We start from the raw sequence: 21,932 nt of genomic DNA on the forward strand, positions 1-21,932 counted from the left end.
ACACACTGGTCCTGAAATTCCAGGGAGGTTTTCACAATCTCTGAGAGGGATTTTACTCCTCAATGTGTTTCTGGCAGGTGGGCAGTGGACGGAAAGCAGATTCCAATCTCCAACAAACTATGTTGCCTTCAGCATTCCGGTAGGTATGGGGAAGCGAGGCCGAAGTTAAAATCACTGTTGGAGCCTGATGATGTCATCAAATCCCAATCAGCATATATGAGTTAGGATTTTGCCAGGTATGGATGGACAGCTTAGCAACCTATCTGAATCAGAAATGATGGGCTGAATCTTCTGTGCCTGCTGCCAATGTCGGCAGTGGACGAGAAAAACACGGCCCGCCCACGCCAGTTGCAGGTCGGGTGCCACCGCAATCTTCCGTTTGGCAGCTTATTTGAATAGCCGGGGTGGGCCACACGCTCTGATCACATGGAGTGGGTGGGCTGTTCATCCCCGGCAATGGCCCAGCTACCTGTGTACAGGCGCTGATGCCATTTTTAAAGGGCTTTCAGCCCTACTGGCAGATTTAAATATTTAAAGCTAAAGGAAATTTAAAAAATTAAATTAATTTATTCTGCCCCTCTCCCATCCCCCAATAACCATAAAATTATTAATTTTCCCTTCCCGCTCCAAAACACTTACCTTTATAATCTGACCTTCCGCCCCCTCAAACTTTAACCTCCAACCCTTCCCACCATCCCCTACACCAATGATGTTACTTTGACCCCGTTCCCCGCCTGCTCCTGCACGGAGAAACCTACCTCCTCCCCCCTCCCCACCAGTGTGGCGCCTCGTTTCCCCAGACGGGGATCCGAAGGCGCGGGAATGCCAGCCATCAGGCTGAAGATCGGAGCAAGAACTCAGGCGGCGACATAAGTATGGTTAATTCATTACTTTAAAATTATTTAAATATGCAAATGGAGGTCCCATTGCCGAGCAGTGGGGTGGGGGGGGCGCCACGAGGACTTGCTGCCACCGGCAATATCGGGCCGGGCCCTCTAGGCGTCGGGGTGCGTGGCAGCCCTCTCCCGGAGGCTTCTTCAGGACCCTGCCGCCCGCCAGGGACCCTGATGCCTGGGGAAGAACTAAATCCAGCCTGACTTTCCAATGGGTAACAAAAACAGAAAGTGTTGGAAATACTCAGCAGATCCGGCAGCATCTGTGGAGAGAGAAGCAGAGTTAACATTTCAGGCCTGTGACCTTTTATCTGTTTGATAACAGCTTTGATTTTGCATCAGAATTTGAAAAAAACTATGCTGCAATCTTTGGAAAATATCCAGCTAATTTGTTAAATGAACAAAATAATTTTTGTTGCTTTTTTTTTTAAAAGGACTTTTGACAGTGAAAGTCATTCTAAAAAAAGCTTTGCTGCATGAAAATGAATGTACAAAGCAAAGATTACTTACAGTGGCAACTATTACTTTAGATGCTGAAGAAATTAATCGAAGTACTTCATTTCTTGAGATACGAGGAGATGGAACTTGATGCAAAAATTTGGGGCAATGGTGAATCTGGTTCCTGAATTTACCAGAATAATAAAGTAGAATACTTGTGGTTAACTTTATGCTAACATGAAAATAAAATCTTCTAATTCACAAAAGCCTATAAAATAAAGGAAAATAGTCTTCTCCAACATGGACAAATGTCAAAAAAATTATTTGATGTGACCATCTTAATATTAACCCATACAAAGCTATATATATTACCATACTTTTGATAGGGAAACAACAGATTTGTAAATAATTATTTAGATAATTGTATTGCTCAATGACAGACAGTATTTAATGGAGGCAATGGGAGTCTCGCCCACCAGCTCTAGAGCCGGCAACAGCCCCACGTCACCTCTTTTCAGGAAGGCCCGCCACATCACCGTACCAATCAGGCACTTAACTGGGCAGCAGTGGGCCTTCCCGCCTACTGAGAGCTGCTGGCCAATCAGAGGCTGGCAACTATTTTGACTCAGCAGTATCACCGTGGAGGTGGTAGCTGCTGCTGGTAATGCACCCACCCAAGGCTTAGGATTGTCGATGGACCCAGGCCACAGGTGAGTGATGGCCAGAGGAGTTTTGTAAGGTGGAGGTCGTGGGGGAGGGGCGTGTAGAGGCATTGGCAGCAAGGACAGGTAGTGAGTCTAGGCGGGCTCCCCATTCCTGATGCCTGGTCCCTCAATCAGGCGCTGAGTGCCTGTGAACAAGGGATGATCCCCCCACCCAGGACACGGCAAGCAACCAGCACAGGGTTAAATGGTGTGCTCTCTGCGTGGCAACAGGCCTGCCCACCGCAGGGCTAAGACCGGCAGCAAGAAGAGACCCTTAGTTGCGCATTATTTGCCCACTTAAGGACCTCAGTTGGTGGCGATGAGGGAAGGCCGTCCACGGGCCTAATTGGAGTGGGGGCGGGAAGGTGGCAGGTTCCCATCTACCACTAACCAGCCCAATTAAATGTTCTCCCCAACTCCAAACTTGCCATGTGGTACAGCATTAAATCCAGCCCTTAAGTATGTGAACCTAATGCATTTAATTTTCTCTGTGTCATCTGTGGTTCAGTTGGTAGCACTCTTGCCACCGAGTTGGAAGGTTGTGGTTTAAGTCCCACTCCAGGGGCTGGATTTTGTGGTGACATTGGGGCTGCCGGTGCCGGGTTGAAAAGGCGGAGAAAACCCCGCCTCGGCCTTTTCAAGCGCTCACCCCCACCCACACACCCCCGCCCCCGAGGCGCTATCTTCCATTGTTCAGGCACTTAAGTTTCCAACACCGGGATTTCCATCCCTTTAAAAAGGGGAATCCCACCTACAAGAGCTGAAGGCCAATCACAAGGCTGGCAGGTCAACAGTTTCGGCACCTGGAGTGGTGGCCAATGCTGGTACTGAAAAGCCTTGGAACAAGGCCCAGCATTGGAACCCTGGACCTCAAGTAAGCGAGGCGGGGTTTCCAGGGCCAGTCTGGGAGGCCCTAGTGATTGGGGGTTGTGAGGCTGGGCATGAAGTCCAGGGGACGGGAGTCAATGGAGGTGGAGATTTTGCCAGCGGAGGTGCTCTTTGGGCCACAGATTGCCCACGGAGGAAGGAACCTACACCACGCGTCCAGGGAGGGTGCCTCATATTACTGGGTGCCCTCCCCATGTGGCAGAGGCATCCCCCACCACTGGTTAAATCCCAGTGGCCGGGGGGTGGGGTGTGGGGGGTTGCGGGGGGAAGGGCTCTTAAGTGGCCATTAATAGGCCTCAACTGATCTCTGGGCAAGAAGGCTGTCGTTGGCCTATCCCACCCCCGGCAAAAATCGCTCGACAAAGGGCCCTCTGCCCACACCGCGATTCTATGGGACCCCTCATCTCCGGCCCTGCCTCGGGGTGGGGCAGGGGGGTGGTGGTGGTGCCCATAAAACCCAGCCCCAGGTTTTGAGCACAAAATCTAGGCTGTCACTCTAGTGCAGTACCGATGGGGTGCTGCACTGTCAGAGGTCGTGTCTTTTGGATGCGACGTTAAACCGCAGCCCCATCTTCCCTCTCCGGTAAAATATCTCTTTTGAAGAAGAGCAAGGGAGTTATCCCAGGTATTTATCCCTCATTCAACATCACAAAATAGATTATCTGGTTGTTATCATGTTGCTGTTTCTGAGAGCTTGCTGTGCACGGATCGACTCCCGCAATTTCTACATGACAGCAATTACTACACTTCAAACGTACTAAAATAAAAGCAAAATACTGCAGATGCTGGAAATCAGAAATAAAAACAGAAAGTGCTGGAAATACTCATCAAATCTGGCAGCATCTGTGGAGACAGAAGCAGAGTTAACGTTTCAGGTTTGTGACCTTTCATCAGTTTCAGCATTCTGATGCAAGGTCACAGACCTGAAACGTTAACTCTGCTTCTATCTCCACAGATGCTGCCAGACCTGCTGAGTATTTCCAGCACTTACTGTTTTTACTTCAAAAGTACTTCATTGGCTGTAAAATGCTTTGGATGCCATGAAAGGCGCTATAGAAATGCAAGTCTTTCTGTATTTTTTAATGCACTGATTAACATGGTTTCATTAACATGCTATCTGCACCGTTTTAAGACAATGTTTAATCCTTTTTATTTTAAATGGATTAACAAATGCAATAGAACAATTGAAACAGTAGGTTAACGCAAAGGTATTTTGTACTAAAAAGACACTCTGCGCAAAAATAGTACACAAGAGAGAATGAGACCCTTTAGCCGACTAATTTGATATGTACCAGAAGTTCGAACCGAATTGAAATAATATAATGACATTACCTTTTTTCAATCTTCAACTTTTCCATATTGAATGTGTCTCCATGGTCAAAATTCTAAAATATATTTAAAAGTTACATTTAAAGCATGCAAGACATAATCTAGGTTGATGCTTTAAGTGAGTACTGAGGGAGTGTTGCATTGTCAGATGTATCAGAGATGCTGCCTTTTGGATTAGATAAGCCACTGCCTGTCTGTTCTGGTACTTTAAATGGATGGGAAATTCCTATGGCACTATTTGAAGACGTTTTTCTCGTGTCCTTTCTCATAGTCCTAAATCAATCAAAACTATCAAATGACTACAAGAACAACTACTTGCATTTATATAGCACTTGTAACATAATAAAACTTCCCAAGGCACTTCACAGGAGCAAAATTTGACACCTTATAAGGTTAACACCTTATGTGGCTCTGTGTCCATCATTGATTTGATTTGCTTTTTATGGACCTTGTGCTTTGCAAAATTGGCTACTGTGTCTGCCTACCTAATTAACAGTGATCACACTTTCTAGTACTGTGATCAGGTGCTAGACAAACAGAAGATGTTTCTTCCAACGCACTAAAGGACACTATTGAGTTTGAGAAATAAGAGGAAGAAAAGAAGGTGGCTTGGTGTGGGAGATGGATACTTGACCATGGACCATTTGGACAACAAAACTCTTTTCTGGTGCAAATAATTAACACCAATCTAAGTCCAGATTTGACCTGTGTTTAGAGAGTACTCATGGTGGAGTTGATCGTTCCATGGGAGACAAGGTTAGCGAACGCATACAAAAGAAAGCTGTGAGATATACCAACTTCATGGATAAGTACAATGACCTAGGATGTAAGTGTTCGGTGTATGTAGTGTATGTAATGGATTTGGGTTGTCAGGTATTTGTGGGAGAGTAGATGAAGAGATCCTTAAGACTGGGGATGAAAAGGACAAAAACTGATTGCATATTGAACCAGATTGACAGTAAAGTGGAGATGGTGGTGAGGTGTATTGTCGATCATGAAACAAGAAAAAGTTCAAAGTTAGAATGACTGGAGAGCAGGTGGAAAAGACCTCCTGCAACCCTATTAGTTATTCTCCTCCCAAATGTGAAATAAATGGTTTTCAGTTCAATGCATTCACACTACAAGCACAATTGTTCTGTTTCTGTAAACACAACACACAAAAATGATACGGACAACAGGTAAAACACCAACATACCTTTGCTTAAAATCTATGCATTGCAGTGGGACTATGTAGAAACTTATGTGCAAATAAAAGTCATTCAGAGTGCAATTCTATATTTTGAATGGTGAAAAACTGTGTCGAACCCACTGGGCCATTCAGTTGAATCTCCCTTTTCACTCTTAGCGAGAACTATCTTTGAAATAAATGTTAAGCAATTCAAAAGATGCTAAATACTACTCATAAGCTTTCAGGTAAGAAATTTGTTAGGTACTTGCAATTTAATACATTTATAAAACCTTCAAATTTTTCATACTGGTTTAATATTTTAAATAGACTTACAGAAAAAGAAAGTTGTGACATTTTTTTCCTGATGATTCTTTCTACTCTCATTTCCCTGTTGTAGTTTAATTGCAGTTTTCTTTCTTGTTCTTCAACTGTTTTTCCAAAGTTCATCTGTAGAGTTGTCTTGATATTAGGAACATTGAAATAATGTTTGAGGCTTCGATCGTGGATCCTTTCAACTCCCAAAATGGGAAGCTGTAAGGAAGAGGTTCAATTTTAACAGAAAATATATATGAAGATAATGACTTTGCAGCAAACGGAACAAAAGGAACAAATGCTGTTCCATCCATCCATTAGTTCTGCCATAGGTCAGGTCCTAACTCAAGTCTCACACAAGAGATGCCTGAGCTGCTTACTAGGGAAGAGTAGCTGATGCAATTTTGCATTGTCTTCATCACTGTTTTTATCTTGAGAGTCCCTTCTCCTAGGTGGGCTGCAATAAAGGCTAAAGAGCCCCATCTACCCTGACAATGGGTGGGTGGAGGGGTGCATGCGGGAATCATGCACACCCAACAGATGCAAGTATCCCCCCTTGATTATATTTATAAATGACCATAAAGCGTGCGTAATCAATCAGAAAAATGGGCAGAAATCAGATATGCTAGATGTGCTGCCTGATTTAATTTTCCTCTTGTGGTTTCTAGTGATACCGAAACAGGGGAAGTGTGAGGAAGAAGAATAGAAAAGCAAAATATTTTGTTTAAAAGGCGTGAAACTTTTAAATGTTAATATTTAGAGAAACTTGGGTGTATTTGTATAAGGAACCCAGAAAGTTAGCATGTAAGTACAGCAACCCATTAGGAAGGCAAACGGCATTTTGGCTTTTATCACATGTGGACTGGAGTACAAGAACAAGGAAGTCATGCTACAATTGTATAGGGCTTTGGTGAGACCACGCCTGGAGTACTGTGCACCATTTTGGTCTCCGTATCTAAGGAACGATATACTTGCCTGTGTAGGCGGTACAGCAAAGGTTCACTAGATTAGTTCCTGGGATGAGAGGGTTGTCCTATAATGAAATGCTGAGTAAATTAGGCCTATACTCTCTAGACTTTAGAAAAATGAGAGGTGATCTCATTGAAACATACAAGATTCGGAAGGGGCTTGACAGGGTAGACACCGAGAGGTTGTTTTCCCTGGCTGGGTAACCTAGAACATAGGGGCACAGCCTCAAGATAAGTGGTCAATCATTTAGGACTGAGACGGGGAGAAATTTCTTCACTCAGAGGGTTGTGAATCTTTGGAATTCTCTACCCCAGAGTGTTGTGGATGCTCCATCGAGTATATTCAACGTTGGGGTAGATAGATTTTTGAACTCTCAAGGAATCAAGGGATATTGGGAGCAAATAGGAAATTGAAGTTGAGGCAGAAAATCAGCCATGATTGTATTGAATGGCGGGGCAGGCTCAAGGGGCCATATAGTCTACTCCTGCTCCTATTTCTTATGTTGTTCCTCCTCAACAGCTTCTCATTTTCAATATTTGAGTCGGGGTCCAATGCCATCATTTAGATGTCCATGCAATTTCTTGGAGTTTATGCCACAATAGCACTTAGTCGTAAGCACCACTATATCCAGAGTTGCTGGTTGTATGCAGAAATGTATTTATATATTTCTCGAAGAAGACTAATTTTGAAGCAGTTTTTCCAACTTTGTTGATCTTTGTTCCTTACTTAGTTACTCAGGAGGCTTTGTGCCGAGTGTTTTGACACTTCCTTATTTTTCAACATTCACAAAATATGGAGGGAGACCAAAACTAGGGACCATAAGTATAAGTCACTAATAAATCCAATGGGGAATTCAGGAGAAGTGGTTTGAATGTATAATTAGCTACCACAAGCAGTAATTGAGGTGAATAGCATGGTTGCATTTAAGGGATATGCTGAGAGAGTTTGATGAAGAGGGGTGGGAGGAGGCTTTCATGGAGCATAAACACAGCAGGTTCCTCGTTCCCCTCTCACTTAGACTCTGCTGCACAGAGCCTACGGCAACAGCGATGGAGTGTAGGTCAGATTGCATGTGGCTTGAGTGCTCAACCAGACTCACCACAGAGCTCAGCTGGGCTGAAAGGCCTATTTCTCTGCTGTAATTCTGTGTAATACTGTTCCATGGGAATCCCCTTTCATTTATGTTTTTGGAGGAAAAAGCAGCTTACAGCACAAAAAAAGCAGTTTACAGCTCAGAAAAAGCACAGAAAAGCAATTTAAGCACAGAAGGAGGCCATTCGACCCATCAGGTGTAATTTTAACCTTATGGGCCGGGTGGGAAAACCACAGGATCTGATGGAATGCTGATTTTACATCCTGCCCAATATAACTTCAATGGACGTCTGCCTTGTCCCAGGCATTTGAGCGTATGGCTTCCTCAGTCCCGAGTTTGGTGAGCTCTGTGGTGAGTCTGGTTGAGCACTCAAGCCACATGCAATCTGACCTAAACTCCATCGCTGTTGCCGTAGGCTCTGTGCAGCAGAGTCTAAGTGAGAGGGGAACGAGGAACCTGGACTTGCCTACAGGTGCTCCTAATCCTTAGGGAGATAGGCAGGTGCCATCATGGAGGACGAGCGCGTGCCTGCAACCACGGAGCCTTCCTCTGAGAACACCCCCAGGGAAAGCAGCGTCTCGTCCTCCCTCCCCGACATTATCCCCCTTACCTCCAGCAGGCAAGCACATGGGGGATACTCAATAACCATTGCTGTAGACCCCCAGTAGGATGGAGCCATCAAGCCCCGTTCCTCCGAAGGACGCCAGCCACAGTCATCCACAGCCACGGGGCAGGACACTGAGCAGACTGCCTCCACCTCAGCTGCTAATGTCGGGGTTGTACCGAGACATAGTCATAAAAAACGTAAAAAGAAACAGAAAGTGCTGGAAATACTCAGCAGGTTTGGCAGCATCTGTGAAGAGAGGAACACAGTTAGTGTTTCAGGTCTGTAACCTTTCATCAGAACTGGCAACGGTTAGAAATGTAATAGGCTTTGAGCAAATGAAAAGGGGGGGGGGGGGGAAGAAGAACAAAAGTGAAGGTCTACCATAGGGCAGAGGGTGGGAGCAATTAAAAGACAGAGATATCAAGGAACAAAGGCAAAGGGAGTGCTAATACTTGTAGTAAAAGACAAAGTATTAGTCCAGAGAGAGTGTTAATGGCAGAATAATGAACAGCTCGGTCCAAAAGTAAAAACATGTGAAACAAATTTAAGACAGGCACATGGTTAAAAAATAAAATAAAATAAAAAAGGCAGTCACACTCTGAAATTGTTGAACTCAACGTTGAGTCCAGAAGGCTGCAGAGTGCCTAATCGGAAAATGAGGTGCTGTTCCTCAAGCTTGCATTGTGGTTCACTGGAACAGTGCAGCAGGCCAAGGACAGAAATGTGGGCACGAGAGCAGGGTGGTGAAATAAAATGGCGGGTGTTGCAGAGGGAATGATCTAGACCTGCTGAGTATTTCCAGCATTTTCTGTTTTTTATTTCAGATTTCCAGCATCCGCAGTATTTTGCTTTTATTTTAGTAAAAAGAAACAGTTTTGAGCACGAAGGTGGCACAGGTGGTGTAAATATTGTGCACATATTGCTGACGTTTCAAAACATATTTATTCACTTCAATATTTGATGAACTCCCGTAAATCATCTGCTTTGTTTCATTTGAAAAGGAAAATGTTTTTGGAGGCTTATGGCAATGCCTTCCAGTGTCCATTTTTCATTTTGATTTTAGCCTTCAGTTGTCAGTGATCGCTGTTGGTCGTTTGCATATTTTTCAATTTTTTCACTGCCAACATGCCTGACCTTCATGGTTCTGCAGCCAGCCCTTATTTTCCATGCATTGGTGTGTTCTCGGTTCCATTGTGGCCCAGAGAAGATTTGATCTGCCAGTCACAACAAAATGCTGCAATGTTGCAGCTTCCTATGTGTGCTGGTTAATGCCTTGATGCAGTACAGTATTTCCATTGGAGATGCAGGTTGCTTTTAATGAAGTTGATAGCATACAGGCTGTTAGCTACATCTCCACTGCAGGTTCATGTGCTGTTGTCAAGAGCCCTTCTTTGTAATTACAGCGATGATTAAGACCTCAGGGGTATGTGAACATATTTGGAGAATGTTTGTTTTCTCCTCCAACGTTCCTTTTTGAAGTGGCTTATTGTTGGCTGAAATGTGCAAATATGAGGTTTTCCCTGATGTCCCTTGCATGTCTCTCCATGGCCCTTATATCTATAATGGCATAGTTTGCATTGTTGTACTCCTCCTCATCCTCTTCATTGTCATGCTCATCCGTGGAGGACTGGTGTTCCTCCTGTTCCTCCGCCTGCAGAAAGTTGCCACATCTAATTGCCAAGTTGTGCAAGGCACAGCAGACAATGATTATTTGTGAAACCCTCTGTAGCACGTACTGAAGAGCCCCTCCAGACCAGCCAAGGCAACGGAAGCACATTTTCAGCATGCCAATGCTGTGTTTGATGATGGCTCTGGTGGATGAGTCAGCTGCATTATATCTCTCTTCAGCTGTGCTTTGGGGATGCTGCACTGGTGTCAACTACCATGTCCAAAGTGGGTAACCCTCATCACCCAGGATCCAGCTGTCTACTCTGGCTGGTTCATCAAAAACTCCTGACAGCTGTGAGTTCCTCAAAATGTATGAGTTGTGACAGTATCCCAGGAAACATGTGCAAACCTGCATTATTCTTCTTCTGTTATTGCAAACTAGTTGTACATTCAAAGAGTGGAAACCTTTGTGATTCACAAATGCAGCAGGCCAGTCCCAGGGAGCTCTAATAGCCACATGAGTACAGTCGATCACCCCTTGCCCTCCAGGGAACCTAGCGATGGTGCTGAAGGCCACAGACCTTGCTGCCTGGCTATCCTCGTCTACAGGTAAGAAGATGAAATCATTGACACAATGAAATAGGGCATTGGTGACCTCTTTGATACACTGCGATATTGCACATATGTCGCCTGTTGATCCCTGGAAGGCACCGCTAGCAAAAAGATTGAGCGCAGCAGTCACCTTGAGGGCAACTGGCATGGGATTCCCAGGTCATGCTGCAGGATCCTACAAAGCTCTGTGACCATTTAACATGACATCTTTCGGCATATCTGGCATTGCCTCTCTGACATTTGAAGGTAATTTGTCCTTGTCCTGAGGACATGCTGATATGCCAGTGCCTGTCTTCGATAATGCCATTCTTGGATGTTATCATTCACAACATCCTCACCTTCTTGTTCTGTCTGTTGCTGGTGTTCAAGCATCATGAGTTGAGGGAAAAGAGCCCTCCTTAGTCACCCTCTCTGCTCTTCTTCCCGGGGTGTATGAGACCCATGTTGCTGCAGCTTTTCAAATAATGAAATGAGCAGAGCGTTCCAATTCAGCCTCCTGTTGCCAGTCAGCTGAACCATCGAGGCAATGAGCAGTTCTCTTTTCTGTGCCTTAAAATTGCAGCTAGGTGGAAATCCCACCCACCATCATTTGTCTCCTCCCACTAACCTTGTTATCCTCGAGTGACCATGTGGTTGCATTATTGTTCGAGAATCTGCAACATGTGCAATTTAAGGCAAGTATCCCCACCTTCCAACCTCCTCCTGCCAGCTTCCAGCCTGCACCCATCACACTTGACCCACCCAATTTAACCTCAATTCTTCCCTCCGTTACCTTTGAATCACCTCAGACAATTACCATTACCTTGGACAATGTCACAATCAATTTATTCATGCCATCCCTCCTCCTGTTACCATTGAAATGCCGACTCTGACCCTTGATCCTCCTCAAATCCACCTTAATATTGTTGCAAAGTCCCGTTCCCCTCCCTATTATGCCGTAGAATATACAACCCTAAGTCTTGACCTTCCCCGTGACGGATTCCATTTGCCCCCACTGACTGACCGTTCCCTCTGCCAGTCAGTACCCTGAATTCTCCCCACAGGTCCCTGACGTTGACAGCACTCATCCCTTCTTTTAGGCCTCTCGTGACAATCTGTTTACTGTAATGCTCAAATCAACCCACCATCCTCACAGCCAGCTTCAGCAGCAATAACAACCAACACACAACCTGGATTCTCCTCTGCTCCACCATTCTGTCCTCCTCAAGTACCCTTGTTTGCTCCTCCACACACCCAGTAACCCCAGCCTGTCCTCTCCGAATACCATCCCCTGCTCTTCCACGTACAACAGCAACCCCCATGCCTTCGCTGCCATCCCCTAAGAAGAATTGTCCTTGCTGGCGCCGAGCCTGGAGTCAAACATCCATTCCAATGTTGCCGTTCCTTATGCCAATGAGTTCAAGAAAGAAAAACACTGACCTCAGACTCAACTGCACAAAGCCAACTGTTGCACACCATGTTTAAACGAACGTGAACTGAGTGGCACGGGAACACCACTTGCCACTAACTTAATCTGGCAGATAGGACTTAATTTGAACTGTGTAGGGTAATGAGTATTCATGGTATGGAAATAAATGTCATGCTGCAATCCGCCACCTTGCAGGGGGAAACCCTGGACCGCTGCAAACACGCCACTGACTTAATTTCGCTAAAATAAATCCCGCCGTCAGAAATCTGAGAAAACGATTCACACCTGATTAAATAATCCCGCACGCCACCAAAGCCGCTCTTGCAGAGCCCATAAAATTCCTCCCATTGTGTCTGTGCTGGTGTGCTGGCTCTTTTCTACAGCAATCTAAAACTAATTCTTCTATCCTGCTCACTCCCTATGGCCTTTGCCTTCCTCAACTTCAACTACATTGGAATGCTGAAGGTATGTATGCCTCAAAGAGAATCCTATTTACCTGCTTCAGAAAGGATTGCTCTAAAGCAAGTAAGTAGTTTAAGACCAATGCCGTTCCTCTTTCACTCAGCTTGAATAATTTTTACGAACTTGACATGAATATCATCCACACCTGCCACCCTTCCATTAGGTCAGCAAAGTAGTGCAGAGTCCACTATCTCCCATCAAATTGGTTCATTAAGGCCTGCCATATGTGCAATACATTGCACCAATTTTTCTGACCACTATGTAGATGGCTGTTTGTTATGGCCTGTCGGATCAAATGTGCTTTGTCGCAATCTACCCATGCACCCTTTGATTGCTCTGAAGAAGCTTCAAGTCCTGCTTGTAGATCCTCAGCTCCTCCCCAGGGCCAGAAGAAAACGTCAAAATAAAATGACCAGCTTCCTTTGTCTTTTTTAATATGTTTTATTTTAAAGAATTGCTCTATAGATTAAAGACCTTTTGCTTGTTACCTTAACGGGGTGCTGTTAAGAGGTTAGCAGCTAGCAAACTCTAGCTTCAGATTTTTTAATGACTTCAGATGCAGAGACAAGGAAATCAATGACTGCGTTATCTTCCACAGTGTCCATCCCAATAGCAGTAACAAAGATTTGTCCTAAAAAAAAGGTAGCATCACCTTCTTTATGACTATGTACCTTGCTCCAACTTTAAAGGCACCCTTTGTCATAACTACATCTTCTTGTTTAAGACAACCAAGCTGCACTCTTAACTAAGATGATAACTGATCAATGATCTGAGGTTCTCAGTATTGTTGAATATGCGAAGTATGTGTCAAGCTACGCACAACAACATGGCTGATTGTATGTTCCCCTGAACCTCATGCCATTGCCCCATAGTTAGTGAACATCAGAAAGAATACAGAGAACACCACTGCTGGAGAAATTTGCACCATCTTAGAAACTCCCAACCTGACATACTTCAGTCACCCATAAAAAGAGTAATGACCAGTTCGAAAAATATTATAAAACCATCCAAAGATCCACTTTGAGGGTCCTGAGTAATAATGGAGTAACATATACCTTATTTTGTTAAAAAAAAGTGTTTTAAAATAAATATTTGTAGTTTTCTGTACTTAAATCATTATAAGCAAAAATGCATACGAGACCTTTCCTTTTCAAACTTGTGATCAAAATGTTTAACAATATCGAACTGACATGTATTGTTCTCTTATTCTGTTTTAATCCTAATCAAGCCTTTAATTGGAGAAGGGTGGACTTAGTTTCTTTCAACAAATGCAAAAACTGGAAACTACTGTAGAATCATGATACATTTATTCCATTTCAGTCTCTACGCAAAAAAAGTACGTGATTTCTAACATAAAATTTAGAATTTTAGCAACAGATGGATAAAAACACAACATAAGAATATATTTTATCGTGGGTTTACTAAATTGTTTTAATGTTAAATTTGAAATAAGTGCATAAATAAATTACATAATAAATATAACTACTTCCCTGTTCTTTTATTCCTAAAATGTTATTCTTCTGTTGCTATAGGAACATTATCAGAACAAAATCAGAAATTTTATATTGGACTTTTGAGTACAGTGTGTATGTATATTATCGTAAAGGATAACTATGTAAACTGTTTCACAGTGGGAGACACTAATGCATATCAAAGGAGCAATAAATCATGCTAACCTATTTGATGTGTGGATTTTAAGTTGATAAGCAAATAAACTCTAAACAAAAGGTGTTGTAAAATGCATGTACAGGCTTGTTGAGAAAACAATGAATAAAGTTAGCAAGAGAAAAATTAGAAAGGCAAAGTAAATGATCTGCTTTCTATAAATCAGGAGTGTTTTGAACCAAAGAATTTAACCAAACAATGCTTCATAATGTCAAGGGTAAGTTAATAAATCGTGAAACCATGCACTGTTATGATGCTATATATATATGGTTGTGTTTATATATGCTTCTGATATCTTATTTTTCCATCTATGTATTTATTCTGAATGTCTGCCATTGACATCTCGGACATCGATACGACAGCTAGGAGGCAGCTGCCGATGGCCAGAACCTCTGGAGACTGACGGTTCAGAGGGGCGTTGGAAGAGGCGAGGAGAAATGGAAAGCTCAGCTGACGGAGAAGAGGGCCCAGTGAAGATAGAGGCCAGCGAATCTTGCACCTTCTCAGCCCACTGCCTTCATGTACCGCAAGTTCGTCAGAGACTGCTATGCCAGAGTGGGGCTCCTGAGCCACACCAGGCGATCTTTAACACACAGCTGACCACCAAGGCACAAACCGTTGTCTCAAGAGTCAGAAGGATGACAGACTTATTCTGAAATTGCATTTTTTGCCACATCTATTCTCCTTCTCGTCTTGCAAACATATTATTCTACAAAGATCAAAAGTAATTAACCAATCATCTACATCGTATTAAAAAACATTACATCTACATGCACTTCCTGTCTACAAAACCTTAACTGCTGTTGCCACATTTTATGTACACTTTTGTGTCAACATTTTTCAGTGAAAAATCTTTACTTATGTAAACTCTGCCGGTAATTATGTAATTTGGTCATTAGTAGTGCTATGTTATCTTTTCCCTACAAATTGCTTAAACTGCTTTCTGATAATTTTTCAATTGTCATACTGTCTCAGTATCTGAAATTTTTGATGTCCAAAATAAGGGTTTAAACAAAATTACAAATTTTAAATTTATGTATTTCACAATAATCTTTTGGGCCTCCTTATCTCGAGAGACAATGGATACGCGCCTGGAGGTGGTCAGTGGTTTGTGAAGCAGCGCCTGGAGTGGCTATAAAGGCCAATTGTATAATATAATTATATATATCCACCAAATTGTCTTGTAATATCTTCATTAATGTTTTTACTTGAATGCCTTATCTTCTCCCAAAAGCCTGAGCTTGATTTGATACTCTTGCCCAGATTGGCGATGCTGTCACCTAAACTTGGGTTATGCGGTCAAGTATGTTCAGTGTATTTAATTCCCCAGGATGTAACAGTACTGTTCACTCAGCTGTACAAATAGAATAATTTTATTTACATTCTGTCAGTTTTTCAAAATTATTTGAAGCAAAGCTACATTTTACCAATTACACTTCTGCTGTAGCTTTTGTTTACATGTTCTATATATATATTTCAGAAAGTGTTTTAAACCGAAATAGAGAATGTCTTTATTTCTGCTAATGTTAGTTAAGCTGGAAAAATGTTCTGAATTTTGAAGACAACAGATTATTTCAACCTGTGACAGATTCAAACTGCTAACATTTGTGAGGCAGAGGGAGACAAAGAACCTTTCCTCATTCTAATTTTTTAATGAAACAGAAGTATATTGCATTACTAACAAAAATCCCTGAAAGGGAAACAGATAGGTAGAAAGGGAAGAAGGGGACAACGAGGAGGGAAGCAAGTGAGGAAGAGGAGACCTCTGACAAACTCACCTGCCTTGGGAGGAGCAAGTGATAGAGTCAGTGGATGGCAGATTAAGGGTAAGAGAATAGAAGGGAGTCACTGAGGACTACTTTTCTGCTGCACAACCACCAAAAATGAAGTCTGCAGCTGTCGGTATTTCCTTTTCCCAACATGTCATGCCACGCCACTCACAACCACCTAGCCAAAAAGTGAAAGAAACAGAAGAGGCGAGACGGTAAGACAAATAGAAACACAAAGATAAGTGAGGGAGACCATATTGCCTGATTTACAGTATGCAATGCCAAGGGAGATCTACTAATGATATATTAAAAGTCTTGTGACTGAACCGACTTCATAATAACAGAATTATTTCCTACATCACTATTTTCTTACACTTCTGCAATACTTAGTAACACTTGGGGTAACACTTTGGGTATAATTCCTTTGATTGTACATGGGCAGCTTACTTTACCTTGCAGCACAGGCCTCCCAATAGTAGGTGGGAACATTTCACTTATTCTGTCCATCTCCCAGCTGACTGAACCCCAATTCTGGTTTGCATCTCATCAAAATTTTGTTACTCACCCTACCATTTTGCTGTACTGGCCTTTTACAGTTTGCTACCACCTGCCTCTTCAGCCCACTTCTAGCCTTAATCTTCCTTCATCCCTACAAGTAGTGTGGGTAGAGATAAAGGACAACAGAAGATGCAAGAATCCAGTATTAAGCTACCCCCAACCTCCATAGACCTCCTGATGGTAGTGATGCAATGGGGTACATACAAATATGGAGAACAGAGAAACATAGCAAAATAAATTTTATTCTGTGAAATATTGGGAGATTTTAATTTTCTGGAACAGTATATTTTAGAACAAGCAAGGGAACAGGCCATACTGGATTTAGTGATAAGTAACAAACCAGAATTAGTTAACAATCTGATAAGAGAGTATGTTGTAAATAGTGGCCACAATATGATTGAATTTTGATATTAAGTTTGAGAGAGAGAAGGAAAGTCACAAAACAAGGTTTTAAATTTAAGTAAGGTAAACATTGATGGGATGAGAAATAAATTGACCACAGTAAATTGGGCTGAACTGTTAATGGGTAAACCTACAGAAAAACAATGCAGAGTATTGAAATAAGTATGTTGTATGATAGAAAATAAAGGCTGCACTTGTGTAGTTAAGCAACCATAAGCAACAAATGAATTAGTGATAGTATCAACCTAAAAGAAAAGGCTAACACAAATGCAAGGAAGAGTGTTATTCCAGCAGACTGGAATCTATTAAAAGCAACAAAGGGATACAAAGAAAGTAATGAGCTACAAAAAGGGAATATGAAAAAAAACTCAAAGGATATCAAAGTCAACAGCAAAAATTTTATAAATATATCAATAGAAAGATAATAGAATGCAGATCCGTCAAAGCCAATTCAGGTGAGGTTATAATGGATAAAGAGAAAATGGCAAACTTGTTAAAGGAGTACTTTGTGTCCATATTCAAGGTGGAGGAAGGGGAGAAAAACACCAGTGGTACAAGGGAAACTAAAAATAAGTCGAGGAAAGTAGTTGATTTAATGTAAGTTAAAACAAGGTAATAAATAAACAATGACACTTAAATAGACAAATTTTGTAGAACCTGATTGTTTCCACCCTCGTGTTTCCACTCTAGTGTATTAAAATAAATAGGTGAGGTAACTACAGGTGCATCACTCAGAATTGTCCAAACATCTCTAGATAAAGGAATTGTACCTTCATTTTAGAAAATTGCATATGTCATTCCATTCTTTAAGAAGATACAGAGGGAGAAACCAGGGACTGGATTTTGAAAGGGCCGTGGGGTCGGGAGCCAGTGTGGACGCAATTTAAAAATCTGGGTCCCAGAGGCTGTCTCCGGCACACGACACCTCCAGGACAGTTCGCAATTTTCAATGCGAGGGTGGGGGAGGCGAACAAGGAAGCCGCTCACTCCAATTAAGGGGCTATTAAGCTCCTCTAGGACCTCATTAAGGGGGCGGGAGGGGGGGGGGGGGTCCATGCCGCTATTTTCAAAGAGGAATCCAGCGAGCCTGACCGGTTTCGTGCACAATAGTATACAGCTGTTGGGCTTGCAGCAGGCAGGGGGCTAACTGTTGTTGAAGAAGAAATGTTTTCAGCCCACAGAGATCTTGCGCCGAACCCAGTGCAGGATATTGTCATGAAAACCCTACATGCCAAATGGTAAATATTAATTTCATTGGTTGGAACCTTGCCTGAGACTTTTACTGGAAATTGTTACAAACAACTTTTAAAAGGAAAAGCTAGCAGCCAAGATGGCCACCGCAATTTACATATGAAACACCAATAGAGTGGACAAGAGACAGCATGACTGATTCAACCTAGCCAGAACAATGGGGTGCTCTCTGATTAAATTACCTGAAATGGCTTTATCAGTACAGTCGTCAAGAGCCATCAACACGCATTGACTTTGAAAGAGCCAACTCGCACAAAGTGTGACGAAACAGTCTGAGGAGTAAAGCCTTGAATATCAGAGAAGCTACCAGGAGGACCACATTAAAACACAAACGGATTTGGGAATGTCATGTGACTGCCTGTGCAGCTCTGGCGAGACTAAACTTTCACTCAGAAAAGTGAGGACAGTAACTGTAAGCCATCAAGAGAACAGCTCTCTCTCTCTCTCTCTCTCTCTCTCTCTCCCCCCCCACCCCCAGTACAGATCCAGAGATGACCCGGCTGTAAGTTGTAAAGCCAAGTCTACAGACCACCACAATGAACATCTAGGGGACAAGGATCAAACCCTCTCTTCTGCCTTCTGGAGCCTGAGAAACAAGCCCGCAACCGTGCATGTCGTCCATCGAGGACTTCAGGATTACAATTTCAACTAATGACTCTGGGACTGATATTCAGGATTTAAATTCCATTTATTCCAGACTCTACTCCAACCACCAAAGCCGTTTTCCCTCAGTAATCTACGCGTGTGTGTGTGACTCTCGTCTGAATATGTGCATGGATGCATAGCACATTTTAGTAATTTTAACCGGTTTAGAGTGTTAAGGATAATAAACTTATATCTTTCTTGTTTAAACTCAAGAAAACCTGTCTGATTGGTTCTTTGGCAATTACATTAGAGGACCAGGAGCAAGCGCTCACTGAGGTGGTAAGTTCAATCACTGTGTTAAAAAGGAATAAACCCTGTGGCGATCAAACCAGAGAAGGGGCAAAAGGGGAGCCTGAGAGCCCCTCCTCACCTGGCCGTAACAACATTTTTTAAATTATGGAACTGCTGCCTCACCTGTTCATTCTGTTGCCCTCTGAGGAGCTCCCAGCTCTTCACAACAAGGCAGTGGCAGGCCACATCATGGCTGCCGCCTGCTCTGGCTGTTTGCACTTTGCAGGATGTTCCCGCCTCCTGTGGATGCTTGACCCCACTCATTGGGCACCAAGCTTGTCCCTTGCCCAATTAGGGGATTACCATTTGAAGATGACATTGTGCAGTCAATGCAGCTGAGGCGTGGGGTCGGGACCTGGATATCATCTGGGAGTTAGGTTCTCGACCCTATTCTGAAAATCCAGCCCCAGGTAACTTCAGTTTAACGTCAATTTTGGGGAAGTTTCTAGAATCCATCATCAGACCCAGAGTGACTGAGCACTTGGACAAGTATTTATAACATGTTCAAATTCAATGTTCAGTTTGAAAAGGAGAAATGTAACACAGTTACTAAGATTCTAGATTTTAGGGCAGCTAACTTTTAACGGGATGGGACAGAGTCAGACCGACAGTCAAAAGTGTTATCGGGTAAAACTACATATGAACAAAGGGACGTGCTCAAAAAAGAATTTAGCTTAATACAGGACCAGTTTATATCCACCAAGGGGCAAGAGGTCTACGTACCAAAAAAAAACTATAGTTGACAAAAGAGGTGAGACATAACATAACACTAAAGGAAAGAGCAAAGAACAGTGCTAAAAATAGTGTAGATCCAGGGGACTAGGATAGATATAAAGTACAGCAAAGGAGGACAAAAAAAGATAGTAAGAACTACAAAAGGGAATATGAAAAGAAACTTGCAAGGGCTATCAAGATTAACATAAAAGGTTTTGCAATTGCATTGAAACAGAAATCAAGAGTGTGCGAGCCCTTTTAAAACAGAAACAAGTAATATTGCAAACAAAAATAATGACAAACTAGTTGAATAATTACTTTGAGTCAGTTATCACAGTTGAGGAAGAGGAAAATATACCAGGCATAGTAACGCTATATTTATTAGAGGAAAGATTTATGTTAAATTCTGAAAATAGTGACTTACTTAACCACAGAGGCCAGCAATTATTTTCAATTTGAAAAGTGTTATGAGAGTGCTTCTATTTTTAAAAAAATGTTTTTAAGGACTCATATTTAAATTGTGGAAATGGATTCATTTGGAAGTCTAAAGAAATGCTGGACTTGTTTTTTTTCACTGAGGTCATTGAAAGGACACTTGACTGTGAAAACAATTACTGGAAGAATCAAGGGGATTGATTTTAACACTCAAAACCCATTCAATTAAACAGAGTTAAAATCGGTCCCAAGGAGTGCTAAAAACAACCTTTACTGGAGATCACCTACCTTAAGGTAAATAAACAACAGGAACTTGCAGAGAAGCCACATGTCAAGGTTTATGGAGGTCAAGAGATTGACTTTCTATTTGGGGTTTGGATATTGTTTTCAGTTCAGTTGGGGGTGTGAATTGTTTGTAGACAGCTGAAGATCAGCCTACCAAGGAAAAAACACCCAACTCATATCTTTCCTCCTGTCGCTGAAATAACCCTACACATTCAGTGTGATAAACGAAATCTTTGATGCCACATTTCTCCTGAGAAGCTGGAAAAAAATTCTCGAACCAGCCTGAAAAGAACTGCTCCAGAAAAGATCCCAGTGACCCGTCTATGTATACTCAGACGCCAGACCAAAAGGGACAACGGACATCTTTCCATATCTTTTTGTCTCTTCAAGAATTAGCAAGTATTTGGCAAAAGTATTCTTTTTTGTTATTTTTTAATAACAGAGCTCTGCAGAGAGAATTTCTTTATTCTTTTCAGTGTGTGTGCGAGCTTGTGTATGGGGGATTTAAAAGAGGAACTTCCATATTTCAATCTTTGTGTTAGTGCTTTGCTTCGTCACTGGCTAAATCTTGTTTTTATAATAAACTGATAATTTTGTTTATTAAAGAAACCTGGTTGGTATATTTTATTCTGGGATAAAGAGTAGAGTATACTGACCGTATCAGTAACTGGGTAAACATTTTAAACATATACGTTATGACCTGTGGAGAAATGGGACAAGAAAAAACAATGCACTCCTCCCACCTCGGTCATAACAAAAGCTAGATAATTTTTCAATATTTTAGTTCCATGGTTACTTTGAAAGGATTTGGCATTCTAGGGAAACTAAAAAAATCAATTAAGTACTAAAACGCACTAATGTAAGCTAGAAAACAGGATTAGAAAAAAATAATGGCACTAAAGACTGACAAATCCCCAGGACTTGATGGTTTCCACCACAAAGTTTTAAAGGTAGTAGGTGAGAAACTTGCAGATATTTTAGCTATAATCTTCCATTATCTTTCAATTCAGGAATTGTCCCCTTAGATTGGAAAATTGAAAATGTAACTCCATCATTTAAGAAAAGTAAGAGAGAAAAACCAGGAAATTATAGACCTATTAGTCTAACATCTGTTGTAGGTATTTATTAGAATCTATAATTAAGGACAGTGACTGAGTACTTAGAGAAATTTGAGCCGATTAGAGAAAGCCAACATGGATTTGTAAAATAAAAGCAGGCCTGGTCCAATCTACACCTCCTTTGTTATCTCTTGCCCCACCCCCACCTCACTTGTTTATAACCTGTGACTTTTCTAATATTTGTCAGTTCCGAAGAAGGGTCACTGACCCAAAACGTTAACTCTGCTTCTCTTTTCACTGATGCTGCCAGACCTGCTGAGTGGTTCCAGCATTTCTTGTTTTTATTATGGATTTGTAAAAGGTTGGCT

General features: G+C 42.2%; 1 protein-coding gene across 5 annotated transcripts in view; it reads right to left on the minus strand.

The window, feature by feature from the left end:
* The window catches only part of LOC137383395 (uncharacterized), a 90,928-nt gene that overhangs the window by 59,279 nt on the left and 9,717 nt on the right, over positions 1-21,932 (minus strand). For 2 of the 5 annotated variants that reach the window (XM_068056187.1, XM_068056189.1), the window contains exons 3-5: positions 5,754-5,951; positions 4,256-4,308; positions 1,404-1,515 (exon numbers count right to left, since the gene is read on the minus strand). In XM_068056187.1, the coding sequence (XP_067912288.1) occupies positions 1,404-1,515; positions 4,256-4,308; positions 5,754-5,951 (363 nt within the window). Of the gene's footprint in view, positions 1-1,403; positions 1,516-4,255; positions 4,309-5,753; positions 5,952-15,934; positions 15,995-21,932 lie in introns of those variants that run through there. The other 3 variants (XM_068056190.1, XM_068056188.1, XM_068056191.1) reach the window with 3 other exon arrangements.

Source organism: Heterodontus francisci, chromosome 24 (genome assembly GCF_036365525.1).
Source record: "Heterodontus francisci isolate sHetFra1 chromosome 24, sHetFra1.hap1, whole genome shotgun sequence".
NCBI classification, from domain to species: Eukaryota; Metazoa; Chordata; class Chondrichthyes; order Heterodontiformes; family Heterodontidae; genus Heterodontus; species Heterodontus francisci.